Raw genomic sequence first — 18,798 nt, 5'->3', positions numbered from 1 at the left:
GGGGGGGGGGGGGTTTGAACTCTTCCGGGTTGGAGGCCGCCCACAAACGATGAGGACAGTCCAAGTCCTTAAGTGACTTAGGGTGTGGGAACAGTGTGAATCTTTCACCTATCCTAAAAAAATAAAAAATAAAATAAAAAACCTATAGCAGCAATTTGTATTGTTGCTCTAATTAATTTAAGCCAGTTAAAAGGCTTGGGCAAACAAGCCTCTCTAAGTAGGTTGTTGTGGCAGGTCCTGCCAAGCTCTTTTTTCAACCGCATGCTTTTCATTCCTCAGACTGGCCACCACTTCAAGCAATGTACCCTAATCCTAGCCCCAGAAGCCACTCCAGGGGGAACACTGCAGTGGTGTGTGGTGTGTGTGTGTGTGTTATTGGACTCCTTGGCACGTAAATCTTCTCAAACTGAAACCAAACAGTAAGCTTTGAGACTTTTACAAGATCTTTCAACCCTGAAGTCAGAGCAAACTAAAAATAAATAACCACTACCACCACTGTGAGATTTCCCACCCACAACATGGTGGCTGTAGCTCGTAGCTTGGAACAGGCCTGAGTCTGTTTCATGTTTCTACAGTTTCATAGCCCTGACCCTAGAGAGTTCCTTAAACAAGTTTCTTCTTTTGTAAGTAGATATAAGACTATGGCCTATCTTGTAAAAGCGAACAAGGAGGCTGTGCTGGAAGCGTTCCGCCCCCACCGAAAAGAGCTGTGCAGAACGTGTTAACTCTCCCTCTAAGCTAAAGCTGTCAACTCTCCCTCTAAGCATGCTACGAACCAGCAGCCACCACTAGATCAGCCAGCCCTTTCTTGAGGAATCATGGGCCGTGAAGTCCTTTGGAAGCCACACCCTCCTGAACTGCCACGGAAGTAAGAACTACAATTCCCGGGATGGCACGCTGAGTCCCCCACCGCCCCGCCCCTTCTCCGCCCCTCGCGCGCAGCCTCCTGGGACATGTAGTTCTAGAGGCAGAAAACTGGGCGGTGTCGAGTTATAGAAGAACCACAGGCCCCAGAAGCTCTCGCGTCACTCTTCCCCTCCCCTCCTGTAGTCGGAGTGCTGTTTTTGTTGGTGGTGAAAGGTGAGGGGAACAGCTGATCCGTCTGTGGGGTAAGAAACTTGGCCTAACTGAGGGTGGGTTTACGCGGGGGTGGTCAGCAGGCTTCTCAGCCTGCGAAAGGCTAATCCGAGAGATTTGTAGAAGATGACGGTAGGAGCGTTTAGGTTTTAATACTTTACGCACTGAGGAAGCCTCCCCCACGTTTCGGGTTTGTTGGTTTCAAGGGGGAGCCTTACAGGGTAGCCCGCATTGTCCTCACTTTCTTTCGGGGCCTCCTCTGTAAAGCTCGATCCGCTTATAGAAGCTTGAAGGGACTGAAATATTTGCTTAATCTTTTCCAGGCAAGTCTTTGCCCTCACAGACACCCCACGACCCCCCCCCCCCCCCCCCAATCCAAAGATCCAAAGGCCTTTACTACACTGAATCCCTGAGGGGGAAAACTTCCAACTTGTGAAACGGCAAAACGCTGAGAGAGAGCCCTACAGTGGAGAGGACACACACACACACACACACACAGAGCATTTGAACATCAGCATCTGACCACATACAATTTAGGTGCACAGGACTTTCAGTTCTGAAGAATGTCTGCAGCTGTTACAAATTTTCTTTGTGAGGAAGGAAGGTTTCAGGGTTCTCAACGGGTAGAACTTTGGAGACAGATCTCACTCTACCCTAAGAAGAGTTATATTGAAGAAAAGCTGTAATGAGGGATTGTTCAGAGATGGGGAAAAAAAAAAGACATTGAAATAACTTCAGTCCAATCTCTTTACGACAAAGAAACTGTTTCCTATTGCATTGCTGGCCCTCTTGTTTAATTTCTTTTAAAGTTCCTCCCCCACTGTCTCAGCCTGGTGTGGGTTTGTGAAGTTTGGGGGCGTGCATATGATTAGTGGTGATGGCTGATTGGACACATCAGCTGCTGCTGACACAGGAAGCAGATGTGTGGGCTGGAGAGAGGAGGGCTGCCTCTCAGTTCTGGATTGAGGTGTTTTTTTTTTTTAAGTTATAATATACAGTGAGTTTCATTATGACATTTCAGATATGTACACCATACTTTGTTCTTATTCATCTCTGAGTACTACTGTCTTTTGTTTTTACTTCCATGTGTTTTAATTGTGTGTGTGTGTATCTGTGTGAAGATAGGTGTACAGAAGTCTGAGCAAAACTTGGGGAAATCAGTTTTCTCCTCCCATCACGTGAGTTGTTGGCCAGCACCTTTATCCACCCAGCTATCCTACCACCTGAACTCTTGATTGTTACTATTATTGTTATCTATTTTCCAATTAGTTCTCCCTAGCTAACTCCATTTTATCTCCTTATCTCCTGCCATTAGCCCAAGCATATAGCAAGATTTGGACCCTTAGAATTGAGGCTAAGAGGAGCCAACAAGAATGGGGAAGGGGTACCAGAGCTGGGCTAGCACCCAAACAAATCAATAGATTTCTAGCTCTGGCAAGATGTGGAAAAAAGAGAAAAAGAAAAAGAAAAAAAAAAAGAATGTTCCTGGTTGAAGTCTCTGCCTTTTCTCAACACTGAATGTACATTTCCCCTTCTCAGGGCCCCTGACTTACCCTGTTTCCAACCTGTTCCCTGCCTAAGGGCAGGGCTTTCCTGGCTCCAGGCCCCCACATTCCATCTCCCCACACCACCACCTTCCTGCTGAGTATTTCACTCCACCCTTGAACTGCCACCTCCAGAATTTTTGATTTCCTAGAATAGAAGTTGAGGGACAGAACCTGTCTTTCCTATTATCCTCCCCTTTTCTAGTTCTTGGAGGAAAGCCAAAGCTTGCCTTCTTCTGTTTCCCTAGAGTTGATGGGGTAGACAACTCACAGATAGGTGCCCCAAGAGCAGAGGAGTCAGGATTAGGTTGTTGGTCCCTCAAACCACATTCCCCTCTGAAGATTCATTATCATTAGAGATTAGTTGTTGTTTTTGTGCTCTTACCTAGTAAAGTAGGCTCAACAGCTTAGGCATATGTAAGGGAGACCTGCTGAAACTGAGAGAGGCCCACACTTCCATTGGATTTTGAATTCTAGAGCCAGAAGGTATAGGGGATTGCATGGGGAAACCAAGAGAATCTGGAATTCCCAAGGATGTTGAGAGATGAAAGGGAGAAACAGTTGGGCAGAGACTGAGATGCTGGGTCAGTGGGACAATGAAAAGGAATAGGAATTAGACAGGTGAGGGACCGTAAACCAAAGAGGGTACAACATGACAGGGTAGGAAGTTGACTTGGAAGGCAACACCTTTGTCCCAGGGATTAAAAGTGATACCTCAGAAAGGTCCCACAACCTTAGGGCCTGGGAACCTGTGTAGTGACAGGAACTGTGAGTAGGTGTACATGGGTCAAGGGAAGGAAGCTGTAGAAAGACTTAAGTCTATCAACTCTCTCTTTCATAGGACATCAGGCATCTTGAGGACAGCCTTGATGGAAGAGTCATCACTAAGCCGGGCACCATCCCGGTGTGGAGTCAACTTCCTGAATGTGGCCCGGACCTACATCCCCAACACCAAGGTGGAATGTCACTATACTCTGCCTCCAGGCACCATGCCCAGTGCCAGTGACTGGATTGGCATTTTTAAGGTATCCTTAGACCCTCTTCTGGCTCAAGCTTCTGGGACACAGGTTGGTTAGAATATGAGGAGTTGCTGGGCAGTGGTGGCGCAGGCTTTTAATCCTAGCACTTGGGAGGCAGAGGCAGGCGGATTTCTGAGTTCCAGGCCAGCTTGGTCTGCAGAGTGAGTTCCAGGACAGCCAGAGATATACAGAGAAACCCTGTCTCAAAAAAAAAAACAAAAAACAAACAAACAAAAAAAGAATATGAGGAGTGGCTAGGTCCTTAGATGCTTAGGTTGACAGGGAAAGATGACACAGATGCCATCAGTATAAAGTTCATCTCTCTATCTTTGCCCCTCCTGATAGTGTCCTCCAACCTTACCTGACTCTTAGCATCCTTGGTACCATTTGTTCAGTCCTGCCAACCCTTCCATTCCTCGCAGATGATAACTCTGTCATCATGCCTTTCTCTTCCAGGTGGAAGCTGCCTGTGTTCGGGATTATCACACATTTGTATGGTCCTCAGTGCCAGAAAGTACAACTGATGGCTCCCCCACCCACGCCAGTGTCCAATTCCAAGGTATAAAGAAAGATGGAGGAGCCAAGGAAGTGTTGTGGTTTGGGGGAAGGCAGAGGGCTAACGGCCATAAAAAGCACAGAGGATAAGGAACATGAGTACATATAACTCTTAATTGTCAGACCTAATGGTACTCCAGTGTCATCCCAGCTACTAAGGAGTCTAGGGCTGGAAGATAACCTGAACCCAGGATATCAGTGCTGGCCTAGGCAACATGGCTGACCCTGTCTCCAAAAGGAAAAAAGAAATTATTTTGTGAGACTGTATCCAGCAGAGTTCAGCATTATTGTAGGGTGGCTTAGAGGATACTATAGAAAGATGGAAGATGTTAATCCCACTTGTTTACACAACAAAAGGGACTTCCAGTCTGGGACAAGGGAAAGTGTGTTGTAACAGCAGCCTGAGAGACCTGAATTCAAATCTCAGCTCCCTGCTTTCCAAACTGTTTGGCATTGAGCAGGTGAATTAGAAGTCCCAGCTTGTAGGAACAATGCAGGGATTTTAAATGATCTGGGGAGCACTGGTGTGTGTGTGTGGTGCATGCTGGCAGTCAATAAGTGCCAGCTAGAGTCAGTGTGATGAAGAGGAGGACGGAGTGTGAATAAAGCAGGTGGCTAGGCAGGAAGGAGGAAGTGCTGTATCCCAAGGACCAGCCAGGGGGCGTGGACAGTAGGTAACATGGTAATACTTCTCCTTCCTGATAGGAACAGGGACCTGCTAGCACTTGAGAGCCAAAAATCATACTGAGTTTATGGGCTATTCTTCCCACAGCCAGCTACCTACCCAAACCAGGAGCCCAACTCTACCAGTTCCGGTATGTGAACCGCCAGGGCCGGGTGTGTGGGCAGAGCCCCCCATTCCAGTTCCGAGAGCCAAGGCCCATGGATGAGCTGGTGACCCTGGAGGAGGCTGATGGAGGCTCTGACATCCTGTTGGTTGTCCCTAAGGCTACCGTGCTTCAGGTAAGAAAAAAATAGCAGACTTGTTCCTGGGCCAGAGACACCAAGGACAGCATTACAAGAGTCCCCTCCTTCCTTCACTTCCCTTCCTCTGTCACCTCAACTGAAGACTTTGCTGGGAGTTACCAGAGGTCTGCTCTCAACAAACTCAGCCATTACATAGACAGACACAGAACAGGGAAGCAAGTCATCATAGGCCAGTATAACTGACATTCTAGAACTGAGCCAGTCTTCTCAAATGGCGGCTGCCTGCCCTAAATCCTACAGATCCACAAGGTGGAAGAAAACTGCCTCAAGGAACCCAGGGAGGAAAGGAGGCTGAGATCTGCCTCTAGCGTGGGCATAGCAGGGCTCAGAACTGTCCTATTCAGTACCAAAGTTGCTGACCTCAAGTGGCTCTTTGGCACTATAGGTATAACTAATCCAGTTTGAAGTATATTTTAGCATTTATTTATTTAGTTGTATTTACCTGGGCATATGTATATATGTATATACGTAAGTGTATACATGCCATAACACATGTGGAGTCAAAGATCAACTTGTGGGAGTTGGTTCTCTCATCCTGCTGTGTCAGTTTCAAGGATACAAGGACCAAGCTCAAGTTTCCAGGCCTGGCAACAAGCATCTTTATCTAATGAGTCATCTTGCTTGCGTAGCCATGGTACTTTTAACTGCAATCTCTCACCTTTCCCAGCCCAGGTGTGTGTACATACATGTGGATACAGAGGCCAGAATGGAGTGACGTAGAATACTCTGGAGCTGGAGTTACAGGTGGTTGTGAGCCACTTGATGTAGCTGCTGGGAACTAACCTCTGGTCCTCTCCAAGAACAACAAGCACTCTTGATGACTGAGCTATTTCTCTGGCCCTCATATACTTCTTATTAAAGTGGATACCAGAAAATTTAAACTTAAAAATATGCCTTATATAAGTTCCACTGAGTCAGAGAAGAGTTTCAGGAGCGAAGACAGATACTACAGAGAGAGCCTGAGAGAAGGTGAGGGACAGGGACAGTTAGGAGGCAGTCCATTCATTCTCCAGATGGGAGAAAAGCTGCTCAGCAGGTGAAAGTTGGTAGCTCCTCAGAGATTTGGACAAGTCCCTGCTCTCCAGAACCTGAGCCCGATAAATACATGGATCAACATGATAGGGAGATGTTTATCCCTAAGTGAGAGAGACAGGCTTCTACCTGTGTTCTGTGTTTACATTGGTCATTCTCACTTAAACCTCACAGATGAGGAGCTTAGTAGTTTGGCTAGTAAAAACTGTATCTCAGATTGACTCAAATCTGTCTGACTCAATAGAGATAGGGTAAACCTAGAGGAGTCCCCTTGTCACTGTGCCCTGTCAGAGGAAGGTGCCAGGCCTGGGGTGAAAGGTGACTGAGGGCTGGCAGTTAAGACTGAGCCATGTTGACTCGGTTTCTCTACTCCAAGGTGTCTGAAATGGTGCCTCACACATACACACTCTCTCCCCCTCCTCCTGCCCTTGTAGAACCAGCTGGATGAGAGCCAGCAGGAGCGGAATGACCTGATGCAGCTGAAGCTGCAGTTGGAGGATCAGGTGACAGAGCTGAGGAGCCGAGTGCAGGAGCTGGAGGCAGCTCTGGCCACAGCCAGGCGGGAGCATTCGGAGCTCACTGAGCAATACAAGGTGGGAGTTGGAGTTGGCAGAGGGTGGGGCCTAGACCCAGCAAAGAGGAGAAAGGAAAGATGCCAGTGGAGTTTTAAGATGGTCCTTGCATCAAAGAAATAGGCTTAAGGGTGACAGGTGAGACTAAACCTTGAATGATAAGAGGTACATCCCAGTGTATAAGAAGACTCAGTTCTCTGTATCCAGGAATACTGCCACGCTTCCAGGCAACAGCACCTCCACTCAGCTTTTCCAACTGCCATGATGCCACACTCCCAGGCAGCAGCACCTCCACTCAGCTTTTCCAAGGAAGGTGGCAGGACAGAGGTGGGGCATATAATGTTAAGCCTGAGCCTGCCCTGACTCTCTGTCTTTCTTGGTGGAACCTTGATTCCAGGGGCTCTCCCGGTCTCATGGGGAGCTCTCAGAAGAGAGGGACATCCTGAGCCAGCAGCAGGGAGAGCATGTGGCCCGTATCCTGGAGTTAGAGGATGACATCCAGACCATGAGTGACAAAGTGCTGATGAAGGAGGTGGAGCTGGACAGGTAGGGGACCTCCCCAGCCTAAAGTTGGCCTCTGTCCACTCCATCCCCCTGGCCTCTGCTTCCCTAGGCCTCCACTCTAGTCCTTCCTTCAGATGGGCATACCTGCTGTCTGGCCCTTCACAATCGCGTACAGGGTATTCTGGTTACTAGGGATTTCCTTCTGCCAGCTCTCATACATCTCTATGATGCTGTTCTAGGCCTTGATATTACTTACATTAAGTATAAATTATATATTTAAATCACAGGAAAAGCATTAGATTCTGTTCTTGCTATCTAGAATGTTCAGTGTCACAGCTCAGTGGTAGGAGCACCTTTTGAGTGTGTGCAAGGCCCTAGCTTCAGTCCCAGCACTATAAAAAAGAGACAGGAAGAGCTGGTGAGCCAAGAGTACAAGAGAATCTCTCCCTTGAGAAAAAGTATAAACTGCAGGAATCTTTTGTTTGTTTGTTTGTTTTGTTTTTTAAACAGAGCCTTACTATGTAGCTCTGACTGTCCTGGAACTTGCTATATAGATCAGGCTGGCCTCAAATTCACAGAGATTTTCCTGTCTCTGCTTCCCAAATGTTGGGATTAAAGGCATGTGCCACCACACCTGGCTAAATCACAGAATCTTAACATTGAAAGTGACATTAAGGAATCTTGGTCGAGCCTCTTTCAGTATCAAACAGCTGTCACTTTTGTGTCTGTTGTACAGAGCCAAAGTCTTCCTTTTGGGGAAACAGATACAGGAAGATCACCAGTTAGACTAGCCTGGGCTACATAGTGAGTTATAGACCAGCCTGGGCTACATTGTGAGTTACAGACCAGTCTGGGCTACACTGTGAGTCACAGGCCAGCTGAGCTGTAGTATTAATATTATATATATAGTATATTATATATGAATTATATATGTGTGTAAACATATATATACATACATACATGTATGTATGTATATGTGTGTATATATATATGCATATATATATATATTAACAAAAACCTTTGTAAGGGAAAGAGATGTTCTGCCCAAGTCTCAGGACGGTAAGCAAAGTGATTCAAGGCGTTGCTTCATAATATACTAGGCTTGCCCTAGGTCAGGATAAGATGTCTGTGTTCTCAGAGACTATGTTTCACATGCCTCGGCTAACCTACCTACTACCTGTTGTTACATGATTTGGTGCCTGATGATCAGATAAAAGAGCAATACAATTTTGTGATAATGAAAATGGTATGAATTTCAAATGTCAGTGTTTATTACATAAGGTTCTCTCAGGCTCCATGCACATCCCTGCACACATTTGCCTCTTCTGCATCTGCCACTTTCTGATCTACAGCAAACTCAGGGTTAATAGTGACTGCCTATTGTCACTGAAAGATTGGATTTCATCTCGTAATTGAGTGGAAACAGGGAGCCACTGGTAGAACATCCTGTACGGTGATACATGACGAGGAAGGCCTGGCAGTGGCATATGCCCTTAATCCCAGTACTGTGGAGGCAGAAGCAGGCAGATCTCTGAGTTTGAAGACAGCCTGGAGTACAGAGTGAGTTCCAAGACAGCTAGGGCTACACAGAGAAACCTTACCTCAATAAATGACAACAATAACAAAAAGAAAGGAAAGCAGTTGATGATTATGTTCTAGAAGAGCGTGGGTCAAAGGTCTGAGTATTTCCACCCAACACTGTCATCTCATCAACAGGGTTAGAGACACAGTGAAGGCCCTGACAAGGGAACAAGAAAAGCTCCTGAGACAACTGAAGGAATTCCAGACAGACAAGGAGCAGCATGAGGTAAGAGATTCCAAGTGAGTGTGCTTTCTCAGTTATGCAACTAGTGTTCCTTGAGTCTCTTCTGAATGCTGGGCACACACAAGGGCAAGATGTAAAGGAGACCATGTGTACTCCCTGCCCCACACTGCAGTACCTGCCCACATCACAAGCAGTCAAAAATGCAATATAAATGTCCCAAGAAAAGCCTAATACAGTCTCACAGGGCCCAGAAAGGTGGGCAAGAACACCTCTTATTACACTTAGAAACAGCTGTTAAGTGAAGACCTATAATGTTGGCGGAAGAGGAGCCCTGGGACTGGCCAGCCAGTCTAGCCAGTTGGCATGTAGAGAGCAAATGTGGAAGACACCCAAGATCAACCTCTGGTCCACATGGTCTCATGCATGCACATGCGTGTACACACACACACACACACACACAAATATAAAGACTATCAAAAGGAGGAAATAAGAGCCAGGCATGATGGTATGCTTGGCGTTCTGATCCTAGCACTCAGGAGGCTGAGGCAGAAGGATGACATTATGTCAGTAGGTAGGAAAGAAGAAAGAAATTCAAACTTTAAACACTGTGAGTCATAGACAAGTAAGTGGTCAATGATAACAGTTTTTAAACTGTCAACCTTACAGCTTCGGTTTTCTCTTCAATTTGATAGAAAATACAAAAGAAATTTAATTCTGAATTAACCTAAAGATGCACATCAATGGATTGGTGCTCTCCAGTGTGTTCAGTGTGTGCTGACAGACTTTTAAAAACAGCTTTTAATAATTTAGAGCAAGTTCAGAGCTGAGATTGTAGTTCAGTGTTGAGCAAGGCAAAAAGAAGGAAAATTGAATGAATTCAAATAAAATATTTGCAGAACCTTCAATGGCTTTCTCAGCACCCTGGGCTTCTCTAGAAAACTGCTCAGCATTGAAAAACAGAATTTGAGCAGGGTGTGATGGTACTATAATTCCAGCACTAGAGAGGCTGAGGCAGGAGAATTGCCACAAGATCGAAGTCCTGGGCTACATAGCAAGATCCTGTCTTAGAAAATACAAACAAACACGTAGGTTAGTTAAGTAGAACAAAGAAAGACGACAGGGGCAGCCCGAGGGAGCTTGTGCAGAACTGAGGTAAGGTGTGGAGGGTCTGCAGTTGAACCTCTTTTCTTTAGCAGTGTGAAGTGCTGGTGAATGTCAGGTAGAAGACACACATGTTTGAAGAATTGTACTGAGAGCCAGGTGATGGTGGATGGCACAAACCTTTAATCCCACCACTAGGGAGGCAGACACAGGCAGAGTTCTGTGAGTCAAGGCCAGCCTGATCTACAGAGCAAGTTCCAGGATATCCAGGAACTATACAGAGAAATCCTTTCTCAAAAACAAAACAAAACAAAACAAAAAACAATTGTATTGAGAAGCACTGACTGCCTGATCCTCTTTTCTGAGTAACTGGTTACAGCACCATCTGGTCATCCCACAAGAAAACTGACATGGTCGTGGCAGTAATAGAAAAGAAAAGATAGCTGTGACCAGGGTAGAGAGTAGAAAAGCTATTGCTTTCTTCTGTGAACTGCTGGGGAGAAAAGAGAGCCAAGAATAGCACCCAAGTGTCCAACTAGGTGAACTGAGAAGTGGTCGGTACAGCAGACTTGAATGACAGAAGTCTTAGGAAAGGCTAGGCACAGTGGCATGCACCTGTGATCTTAGCACTAGAGACAGAAGCAGGTGGAGGACTGTACATCTAAAGCCAATCTGGACCAGCTATGTAGTATGACCCTACTACGGGGAGAGGAAATAGAGAGACCTAGCCTTGGGGGGAGAGGAAGAAAGAGGAAGGGGAGAGAAAAGGTCTGAGGTGAGAGGTCAGTGTTCTGAGCCTTAGGAGCCATCCAGACTGTTTTGACTTAAAGGAAAAGTAGGAAAGTGGGGTTGCCTTGATAGGCTGGGACTGAGCCCCAAGAAGATGGGACAGGAGCGAATGATTCTCTCCTCACAGTGGCAGAAAGGCAGTCTGCCCCTCACTCGCTCAACACTCATCCCCTGATCCTTACCTGCTTTCCATTTGCATCAGGCTGAGTTACAAATGGTCCGAGAGGAGAACTGCTGCTTAAATACAGAGCTGCAGGAGGCCAAGGGCCGGCAAGAAGAGCAAGGTGCTCAGGTCCAACGGTTGAAGGACAAGTTGGCCCACATGAAAGACACCCTGGGCCAAGCCCAGCAGAAAGTGGTGAGTGAAGGCCTGTAGGTGGTAGGAAGCAGTTCGAGTTCAAGTAGTCTAGACAAATTTGGGTGTGCAGAGAAGAGGCAAAGGTGGCTAAAGTGAACAACAAAATGCTAATGAGGGGCTCCCTAGCCTCACACGTGGTTGGTTGCCTGTGGGATCTGATCTCCTGTCTTCTTTGGAGGCCGAGCTGGAGCCCCTGAAAGAGCAGCTCCGAGGGGTCCAGGAACTTGCAGCCTCAAACCAACAGAAAGCGGCCCTTCTTGGGGAGGAGTTGGCCAGTGCAGCAGGAGCTAGAGACCGAACCATAGCTGAGCTGCACCGCAGCCGACTGGAGGTAGCTGAAGTCAATGGCCGACTGGCTGAGCTCAGCCTGCACGTGAAGGAGGAAAAGTGCCAATGGAACAAGGAACGGGCAGGGCTGTTGCAGAGCATGGAGGTAGGGGTGACCCTCCCCTGCATCTAGGACTTGAACTGTAAGTGGGTGCTCTGGGAGGACAGAAGAGTGGATGAGATCCTGGGAGGACTTGAGGAGAGATGCACACTTTGCTTTCCAGGCATGACCCAGCCCCAACAAGGAGTCCCAGTCCTTATCACCAGAATCCCTAGTTCCCATCCTTGGTGTAGGAACATTTGCTGTCCTGGGCACCAGGCCTTTCCTGCCGTAGTACCAATTCCCACTTTCAGGTGGCTCAGAAGTGAGGAAATTGGTCAGAAACAAGTTGGTCCCCAGACATAAAAGAAAGACCCAGTGAGGGCAATGCTGTTTTCCTGTTATCCTTTGCCGTTTCACCTCCTCCCTCCCATCTTCCCCTGTGTCATCTCTAGGCTGAGAAGGATAAGATCCTGAAGCTGAGTGCGGAGATTCTCCGGCTGGAGAAGACAGTACAGGAGGAGAGGAGCCAGACCCACACACTCAAGACTGAGCTGGCCCGAGAAAAGGATTCTAGCCTGGTGAGGTGCCTACCTCCTTAGGTTCAGACCTATGTCCAGAAGTATAAGTGCCCACTACCTCTTGGCTCTAGAGTACCATGAGCTGGCTTGGGAGCCTCCCAGTCCTCTTGGTTTGAATGTGTGCATTCACTTCCTACACACAGAGTATACCTCTGGGCTCTGGGATGACATGCAAGAGTTACAGACTGGCTTCCGGTATTACCAAAACTTCTTCACCCCAGCATAAGATAGTTAGCTAGAGCAGCATTTGAGAGGTAGAATTTAGGACTTTGGCCTGAGCCTGGGGCGGGGGGAGGAGCAAGACAAAAGGGCCTTGTGGAAGAAAAATTGGGTATGGAGTAAGAGAGAACATAGTTTAACTTTGGACCAGGTTCTTGATGACACATTTCAGGCTCTGGGTTCCATTACCTTTTCCTCTCAGGTGCAGTTGTCAGAGAGTAAGCGGGAGCTCACAGAGCTTCGGTCAGCCCTCCGTGTGCTTCAGAAGGAGAAAGAGCAGTTGCAGACAGAGAAACAGGTGAGAATCACCTGTTGCCATAGGTGAGACTCTGAATGCCAAAGCCAAGGGCTTGAGTGCTCAAGATTCTGTATCACTTTGGTAATATATTGGCTCAGAAACTAGAATTTTTTTGAGGATACAAAGGTTGAAAAGGGGCGCTGACTGTTCTTAGAAGCTGACTTCATGCTGGGGAGGAACACCAAAAGGGAACAAGGCATGGGATAGAGGAGAACTAGGGGGATCTGCCTTGTGTGACTCCACCAAGCAAAGGCCCAGCAAGCAGCAAGGCTGGTATCTGCAGGCTTCAGCATCTGCTTTCTCTTCCCCAACTTCAGGAACTGCTGGAGTACATGAGGAAGCTGGAGGCCCGCCTGGAGAAGGTGGCAGATGAGAAGTGGACGGAAGATGCTGCCACAGAAGACGAGGAAGCCAGTGCTGGGCTGAGTCTGTACCCCCAGTCTTGGGACACCTCTTCCCCTCCCGCTCTTTGATGTGCTTTGAAGCAGCCTGGCTGTCCTTTCCCTCCTCGGATTCCCATGGCTGACCTTCCCTTTCTTCTCTATCTGCCTTCCCTCTCATAGGCTGCCCTGCAGCTCTGACAGACTCAGAGGATGAGTCCCCAGAAGACATGCGGCTCCCATCCTATGGCTTGTGTGAGCGTGGAAACACAAGCTCCTCTCCTCCTGGGCCTCAGGAGGCTTCTTCTCTTGTTGTCATCAACCAGCCAGCACCCATTGCTCCCCAGCTCTCAGGGCCAGGGGAGGCCAGCAGCTCAGACTCAGTGAGTAGTGAGAGTCCACATGGAAGTACAAAGCAGGTGGTAGGGTCACACCTGAACCACGGAGAAAGCCTGTACCGTACTCGGGGCTCGTACTCTAGCACTGGTACTCTGGGTTGGAGGAGGCAGGCCTAGCTAGGTGTGGGGATGCAGGCCTTCAGACTAGACACTTAGAGAGAGCTCAAGGCCAGCCTGGTATAGATTGGGTCAGCCAAGACTGTACAGTGAAATCTTGTCTCACCTAAAACCCAGGCAGTGCAATAGCCTTGCTGCTCCCAGGTGCCGTCCTGTCCTGGCATAGCCCTGTTCCTGCTTCTCTCTTCCTGCCACTCTGCTGTCAGGGACCATCCTTGGCTTCTCCACTTTCTGCTACTTGCCTACCTTGGAATCCATCCCAATCCTCCCTGTCTCTTCCCAGGAGGCTGAAGATGAGAAGTCAGTCTTGATGGCAGCTGTGCAGAGTGGGGGTGAGGAAGCCAACCTCCTACTTCCTGAGCTCGGCAGTGCCTTCTATGACGTGGCCAGGTGAGGGCAGCACAAAGAGGGGAGGAGGTCAGTGTGTAAGCAGCCTCCGTGCCCTGCCCACAACTTATACTTCTTGGCTCAGCCAAGAGAAGGTAACAGTGTGGTTGACAGGAATGCCGCTACCTTCACAAACCCCAGGTTCTCTCTCTCTCTCCCTCCTTTGACTGGCTTCTGTGTTGTTCTAGCTTCATCTTCTGTGGAGCCCAAATTGCCCTGCTTCCCCTCTCTCCTGCCCCTTCCCCCTCCCCAGCCACCAGGTAGGTACCTAGGTCTTTAGGGAGGAAGAAGGTGACAAAGCCTCGGGGATGGAGACTGAGAGAAGGACCATCCAGAGCATCTGGCTATGCTAGAGATGTTGCTCATCCCTGACTTCCTGGGAAACTCTGGGAGGGGAACCTGAAGTATGGGCAGGTAGCAGGTGGTACCTTCTGCCTGGCTTTCTAGTCCTAGTCAGGTGGGCAGGACCTCAGGAAAAGAGCATTATCACCTGGCCCCCAACTCTGCCTGGAGTGAGTGGGGCTCGGGGCAGAAAGGGCCAATGCTGTCATTCTCTCTCTCTGCTGGAGCAGGAAGATGAAGAACAGTGTCAGACTCATTTTCAGCCCCATTAGGCAGCAGACGGAGATGGAGGGAGGAGAGCCGTTGACTGGGGGATGGGTTCTGTACTACAGACACCAGCAGGGACTCATGAAGAGAGGATATGGGCATTTGGAGAACTGATATTTTGAGCAGAAGATTGCCATAGGAGAGGCTTGGACAGAGAATGACCAGGATGACACATTAGGAACAAGGAACCACACGGGATTTGTTCTCTGAGGTCCCCGGGTCAAGAAGGCAGCAGAAGCTGGGCTCTGCAGTGCTGCCTGAAATCTGAGCCCCTGGGAGGGGAAGGGAAGGTGCAGAAATTCAGGAACCTTCCATTGCTACATGACAAGTTTGAGGCTTATATCAGAAATAAAAATAAAGGCAGCAGAGAATCCTGACCCTGTCTGTCTTTCCTTCCTCTCTTTAGTGCCTTTACAGTGAGTTCCCTGTCAGAGGCCAGCACTGGGGTCCCAGCCAACCCACCATGGAAGGAATGTCCCATCTGCAAGGAGCGCTTCCCTGCTGAGAGTGACAAGGATGCCCTGGAGGGTCACATGGATGGACATTTCTTTTTCAGCACCCAGGACCCTTTCACCTTTGAGTGATCTCACCTCTCCCTCATATGTACACACACACACACACACACACACACACACACACACACACAGACATATATGCAGATATGCAGTTTGGTCTCATGCTTTTTTTTTTTTTAAATCACACCGAGCTTTATAATGTTGTTCCTATAGACTATAGACCATGCCTGCATCCTGCTTTCATCCCAAGCCTTACAACTCCATCTTCCATCCTGACGTCTTTGTCCCAAGCAGCAATCTGTCTTGGAAGCAGTGGTTGAGTTTACTTTTCTCAAAAATAGTTTAGAGGAACCAGGATGGAGATGGCTTTCCCTTGTGGGAATAGGATTACTTACTGCTAACTCAAGTGCACACACACAACACACACGCACACACCACTCCTTTCTGATGCCCCAAAGCCAACTCCTGGGGTACCCTACTCTCTCTTGTTCAGAATTTGTTTGTTTATTCAAGTTTTCTCTGGGGCCTGCATGGAGGTGGCAGCATGGGTTTCATGACCTCATCAGGTCTTTCGGTTCTTGGCTACCCAGGTTCTTTCTGTCACCCACCCCAGCCTTTCCTACAGCCTTAGGCCATAAGTTTGAAAGATTCTTTTGTATTTTTAAGGGTTCCTATACCATCTCCTGCCACCCCACACTGAAGTCTTCAAACAGAAAAGAAAATGTATTTGTGCCTTCCATGAGGGATAGGGGGACAAGGGATCCCAGGTGTCCCCATTTCCCATTCCTTCACCCTCTCCAGGCCCCCCACAGCAATAAGAACTTTCGCTCTCCCTTAAACTCCTCTCTTATTTGTAGTTTGGACAAATATATTTATATATGTATAACTTGTTATGACGTGTGTTCTTATCAAGAGGCATTGCTACAGAAAAGAAGGGCTTCAAATTCCTAGTTCCTGTCAGGAGGGAGGGGAGTGATAGATAGATACATTCTTACCAAGCCTGGTGTGCTAGCCGCCTGAGGCCAGAGGAGAAGAAAAAAGCTGTGTATCTCTGGCCTGGAGCACACTTTTTTTTGTTTTTGTTTTTGTTTTTCTAGACAGGGTTTCTCTGTATAGCTCTGACTGTCCTGGAACTCACTCTGTAGACCAGGCTGGCCTCAAACTCAGAAATCCGCCTGCCTCTGCCTCCCAAGTGCTGGGATTAAAGGCGTGCGCCACCACCGCCGGCTATGGAGCACACTTTTAAGGAGGGAGCAAACAGGTGGCTGATGGGATTGGAAGGGACACGCAAAGGCTGTCAGCTTCCATGGCCATCCTTGCTATATCCTATTTTCATCAAGAGCACATGCCTTTGGGTTCTGCCAAGTGAGATGTGCTTTAAGCTCCCTACCACCCTTGTTTACATCTCACACACACACCCCCCCCCCCCCCCCCCCCCCCCGTGCACTCCTTGACTCTACAATCAGAGCAACACATCCATCTGCCCCCACCAGTTGTCTGGGTGACACAGACATCCATAGCAGTATAGAGCATATATTAAGGACCTGTGTGCTCACTAATGCTCTCTGTGTGTCCTACCAGGGCATACACCTACCTATAGCTCTCTCATTCTCTGTCCCAAAACACCCTTCTTAGCACCTTGCATCCCTTCGAGTTCACTCACTGGACCACCCACAATCCTGTCTTTACCTGAAACTAACCCATCCACCACCACCACCCCTTACTACCGCACCTGGATGACAATCTTACTTCCCATCTTCTTCCCTCACGTCTGTCTCCTAGCAACCTCATCTCGTTCCCTGAATCCTTTCCAAGGAAATTGGAGATAATGGATCTCTCTCCTCTCTCCATCTCAACCTCTCTTTATTGATCCTCCTTTAATGAAAGTTAATTATAACAATGATTTAATTAATAGAATCCCTCTCTTCCTTTATTGCTTCCCGTATTAAGACTATTAATAAATACGAGCTGGGCTGACAGAGGCATCCATCACCCGCCCAGGACTCCCCCCATCCCTCCTTTTCCCCTCCCCTTCCTCCCTCCCTCTCTTGGCCTATAAACTTGCCGGGGTAGTGGGGGTTAATCAGAGAGGAATTATGAGCCAACATCCCCAGCAGGAGGTGCATTTAATGAAATCACTCGTGATTTATGACTGGGGGAGGTTGGGAGGGAAGGATCTAGGACCTACATTTTCTGGCTTCCAGGAGGTTGGCCCCCCCTAGAGCAAAAGGAGAAACAGGGATCCAGAGCCAGGTGCCCGTTCCCTGCCAAAGCTCCATCTCACACAAAAGCCACATGGCTAACCAGACCAGGCCATTGATGAGCTTTGTTTCTACTCTCCCTGGCATGGGTCCTTCCTTACCCTTTGCTGTCTCCTCGGCTCTGTCCTGATTCACCCTCCCACAGCTGTTCCACACTTCTTCCTCCTAGAAGCAACCCCTCCTCCACCCCCTAATTTGACACCAAGCACTTCCAACGTCTCCGGCTCCATTTTTTCTTTTTTCTTTTCTGGATCCATGTGTCTCTTCCTGTGCAGTGTATGAGTGTTCACACTGGGACTTCGGCAGGTGTTTGAAGCAGGGAAGGAGACAGCTGGCCTTCAGATCCAGCTCCAATCCTGCATATTGTGTGGTGTTTGGCAACTCTGTTCTGAAATGGATGTGTCCTTATCTTCGTGCTTTGAGGCGTCTGTGCAGAGGCTGAGAAAACGAAGATCCTGGAGTGGAAGGAAAAGTCAGATGAAGTGGCAGCAGATACTCCTGTCAGTATTTGTCATTAAAGGATGAATCCAGTCCTCTCTGAGTACCTTGTGGCTGCCCCCTATCTACAGGAACTTGAAGTGTGAGTGGCTTAGTGTGTCAGCGCAGGGTCTTCATTAGCTATTCCCAGTGTACTTTTCCATCTCCCATCCTGCCCTGAAAAAACCTTGTGCTACAGTAAGTAGAACAGAACCATTTCCCAGAAATGTGCAGTTTTCGAGTGACTCTGAGCAGCTGCTTCTCTATCCACCCAAAGGATGTTTCAAAGCCCGCTTGAGTTTGCAGTATCCTGAAAAAGGAGATAGAACATGCGTGGCATGTTCGTAAAAGCACACACTCTGCCAGCTGCACATGCCTGCACATGCCTGTACATCCCAGTCACTGGGAAATAGACAATATCAAACCCTGTTTCAAAAGGCCAAGGGCTGATTAGGTGTGATGACATCTGCAAGGTCTAGGCCAGCATAACTGCAAGGTGAGACACCGTCCTTAAAGAAAAAAGGAAGGGGACAACTAGGAATAGAGAGCCCAGGAGTGCAGATCTCACCTGGGCAAGCCCTGGTCAGACCTCCAGCCTTGCACACAAAAGCGCATTATCATGTGTACAGAGTTTCCATCTCTCTATACATAGCATGAAGGAAGTATCTGGGCTTGTACCCCGTGGCTCCAAAATCTAACATGGAAACTGACACAGGAGATGATTCCTCAACATTTTTAAAATATTGCATTGGGGAAAAAACTCACTTCATACATACAAAATAATACATCGAGAATAAAATGAGCATCTCACTGAACTCACCAACCAGTTTTCTTTTGTTTCCTATCTTTCTTTTTTGGACTTTTTTCTCTTTTTTTTTTTTTTTTT

The 18,798-nt window shown here is 48.0% G+C and overlaps 1 protein-coding gene and 2 long non-coding RNA genes across 5 annotated transcripts in view; 1 reads left to right on the top strand and 2 right to left on the bottom strand.

Annotated features, from left to right (window-relative positions):
• The window catches only part of LOC116080679, a 79,919-nt gene extending 65,592 nt beyond the window's left edge, over window positions 1-14,327 (bottom strand). Inside the window, exon 1 of the long non-coding RNA XR_004114542.1 lies at window positions 13,910-14,327. This is a non-coding gene — a long non-coding RNA (uncharacterized LOC116080679). The remainder of the gene's footprint in view (window positions 1-13,909) is intronic.
• Calcoco1 (calcium binding and coiled-coil domain 1) lies at window positions 983-16,065 on the top strand. 3 transcript variants are annotated; one of them, XM_031357141.1, is made up of 15 exons: window positions 983-1,109; window positions 3,463-3,646; window positions 4,097-4,199; window positions 4,968-5,158; window positions 6,649-6,807; window positions 7,184-7,332; window positions 9,007-9,097; window positions 11,148-11,303; window positions 11,482-11,736; window positions 12,126-12,251; window positions 12,673-12,768; window positions 13,086-13,194; window positions 13,332-13,531; window positions 13,947-14,053; window positions 15,066-16,065. In XM_031357141.1, exons 2-15 carry the CDS (start codon window positions 3,491-3,493, stop codon window positions 15,241-15,243), a joined length of 2,076 nt encoding a protein of 691 aa, XP_031213001.1. In that variant the 5' UTR covers window positions 983-1,109; window positions 3,463-3,490; the 3' UTR covers window positions 15,244-16,065. The 3 variants fall into 3 exon arrangements, with proteins under 3 accessions (XP_031213001.1, XP_031213009.1, XP_031213014.1); XM_031357149.1 differs by having other exon boundaries at window positions 1,003-1,080; XM_031357154.1 differs by lacking the exon at window positions 983-1,109 and adding an exon at window positions 3,225-3,242.
• Window positions 16,066-17,283: 1,218 nt separating this feature from the next.
• Window positions 17,284-18,798, bottom strand: part of LOC116082264 — a 12,959-nt gene continuing 11,444 nt past the window's right edge. Inside the window, exon 3 of the long non-coding RNA XR_004115226.1 lies at window positions 17,284-17,890. This is a non-coding gene — a long non-coding RNA (uncharacterized LOC116082264). The remainder of the gene's footprint in view (window positions 17,891-18,798) is intronic.

The sequence above is a fragment of the Mastomys coucha genome, unplaced genomic scaffold (genome assembly GCF_008632895.1).
Source record: "Mastomys coucha isolate ucsf_1 unplaced genomic scaffold, UCSF_Mcou_1 pScaffold11, whole genome shotgun sequence".
NCBI classification, from domain to species: Eukaryota; Metazoa; Chordata; class Mammalia; order Rodentia; family Muridae; genus Mastomys; species Mastomys coucha.
This window is presented reverse-complemented; position numbering and strand designations above follow the sequence as displayed.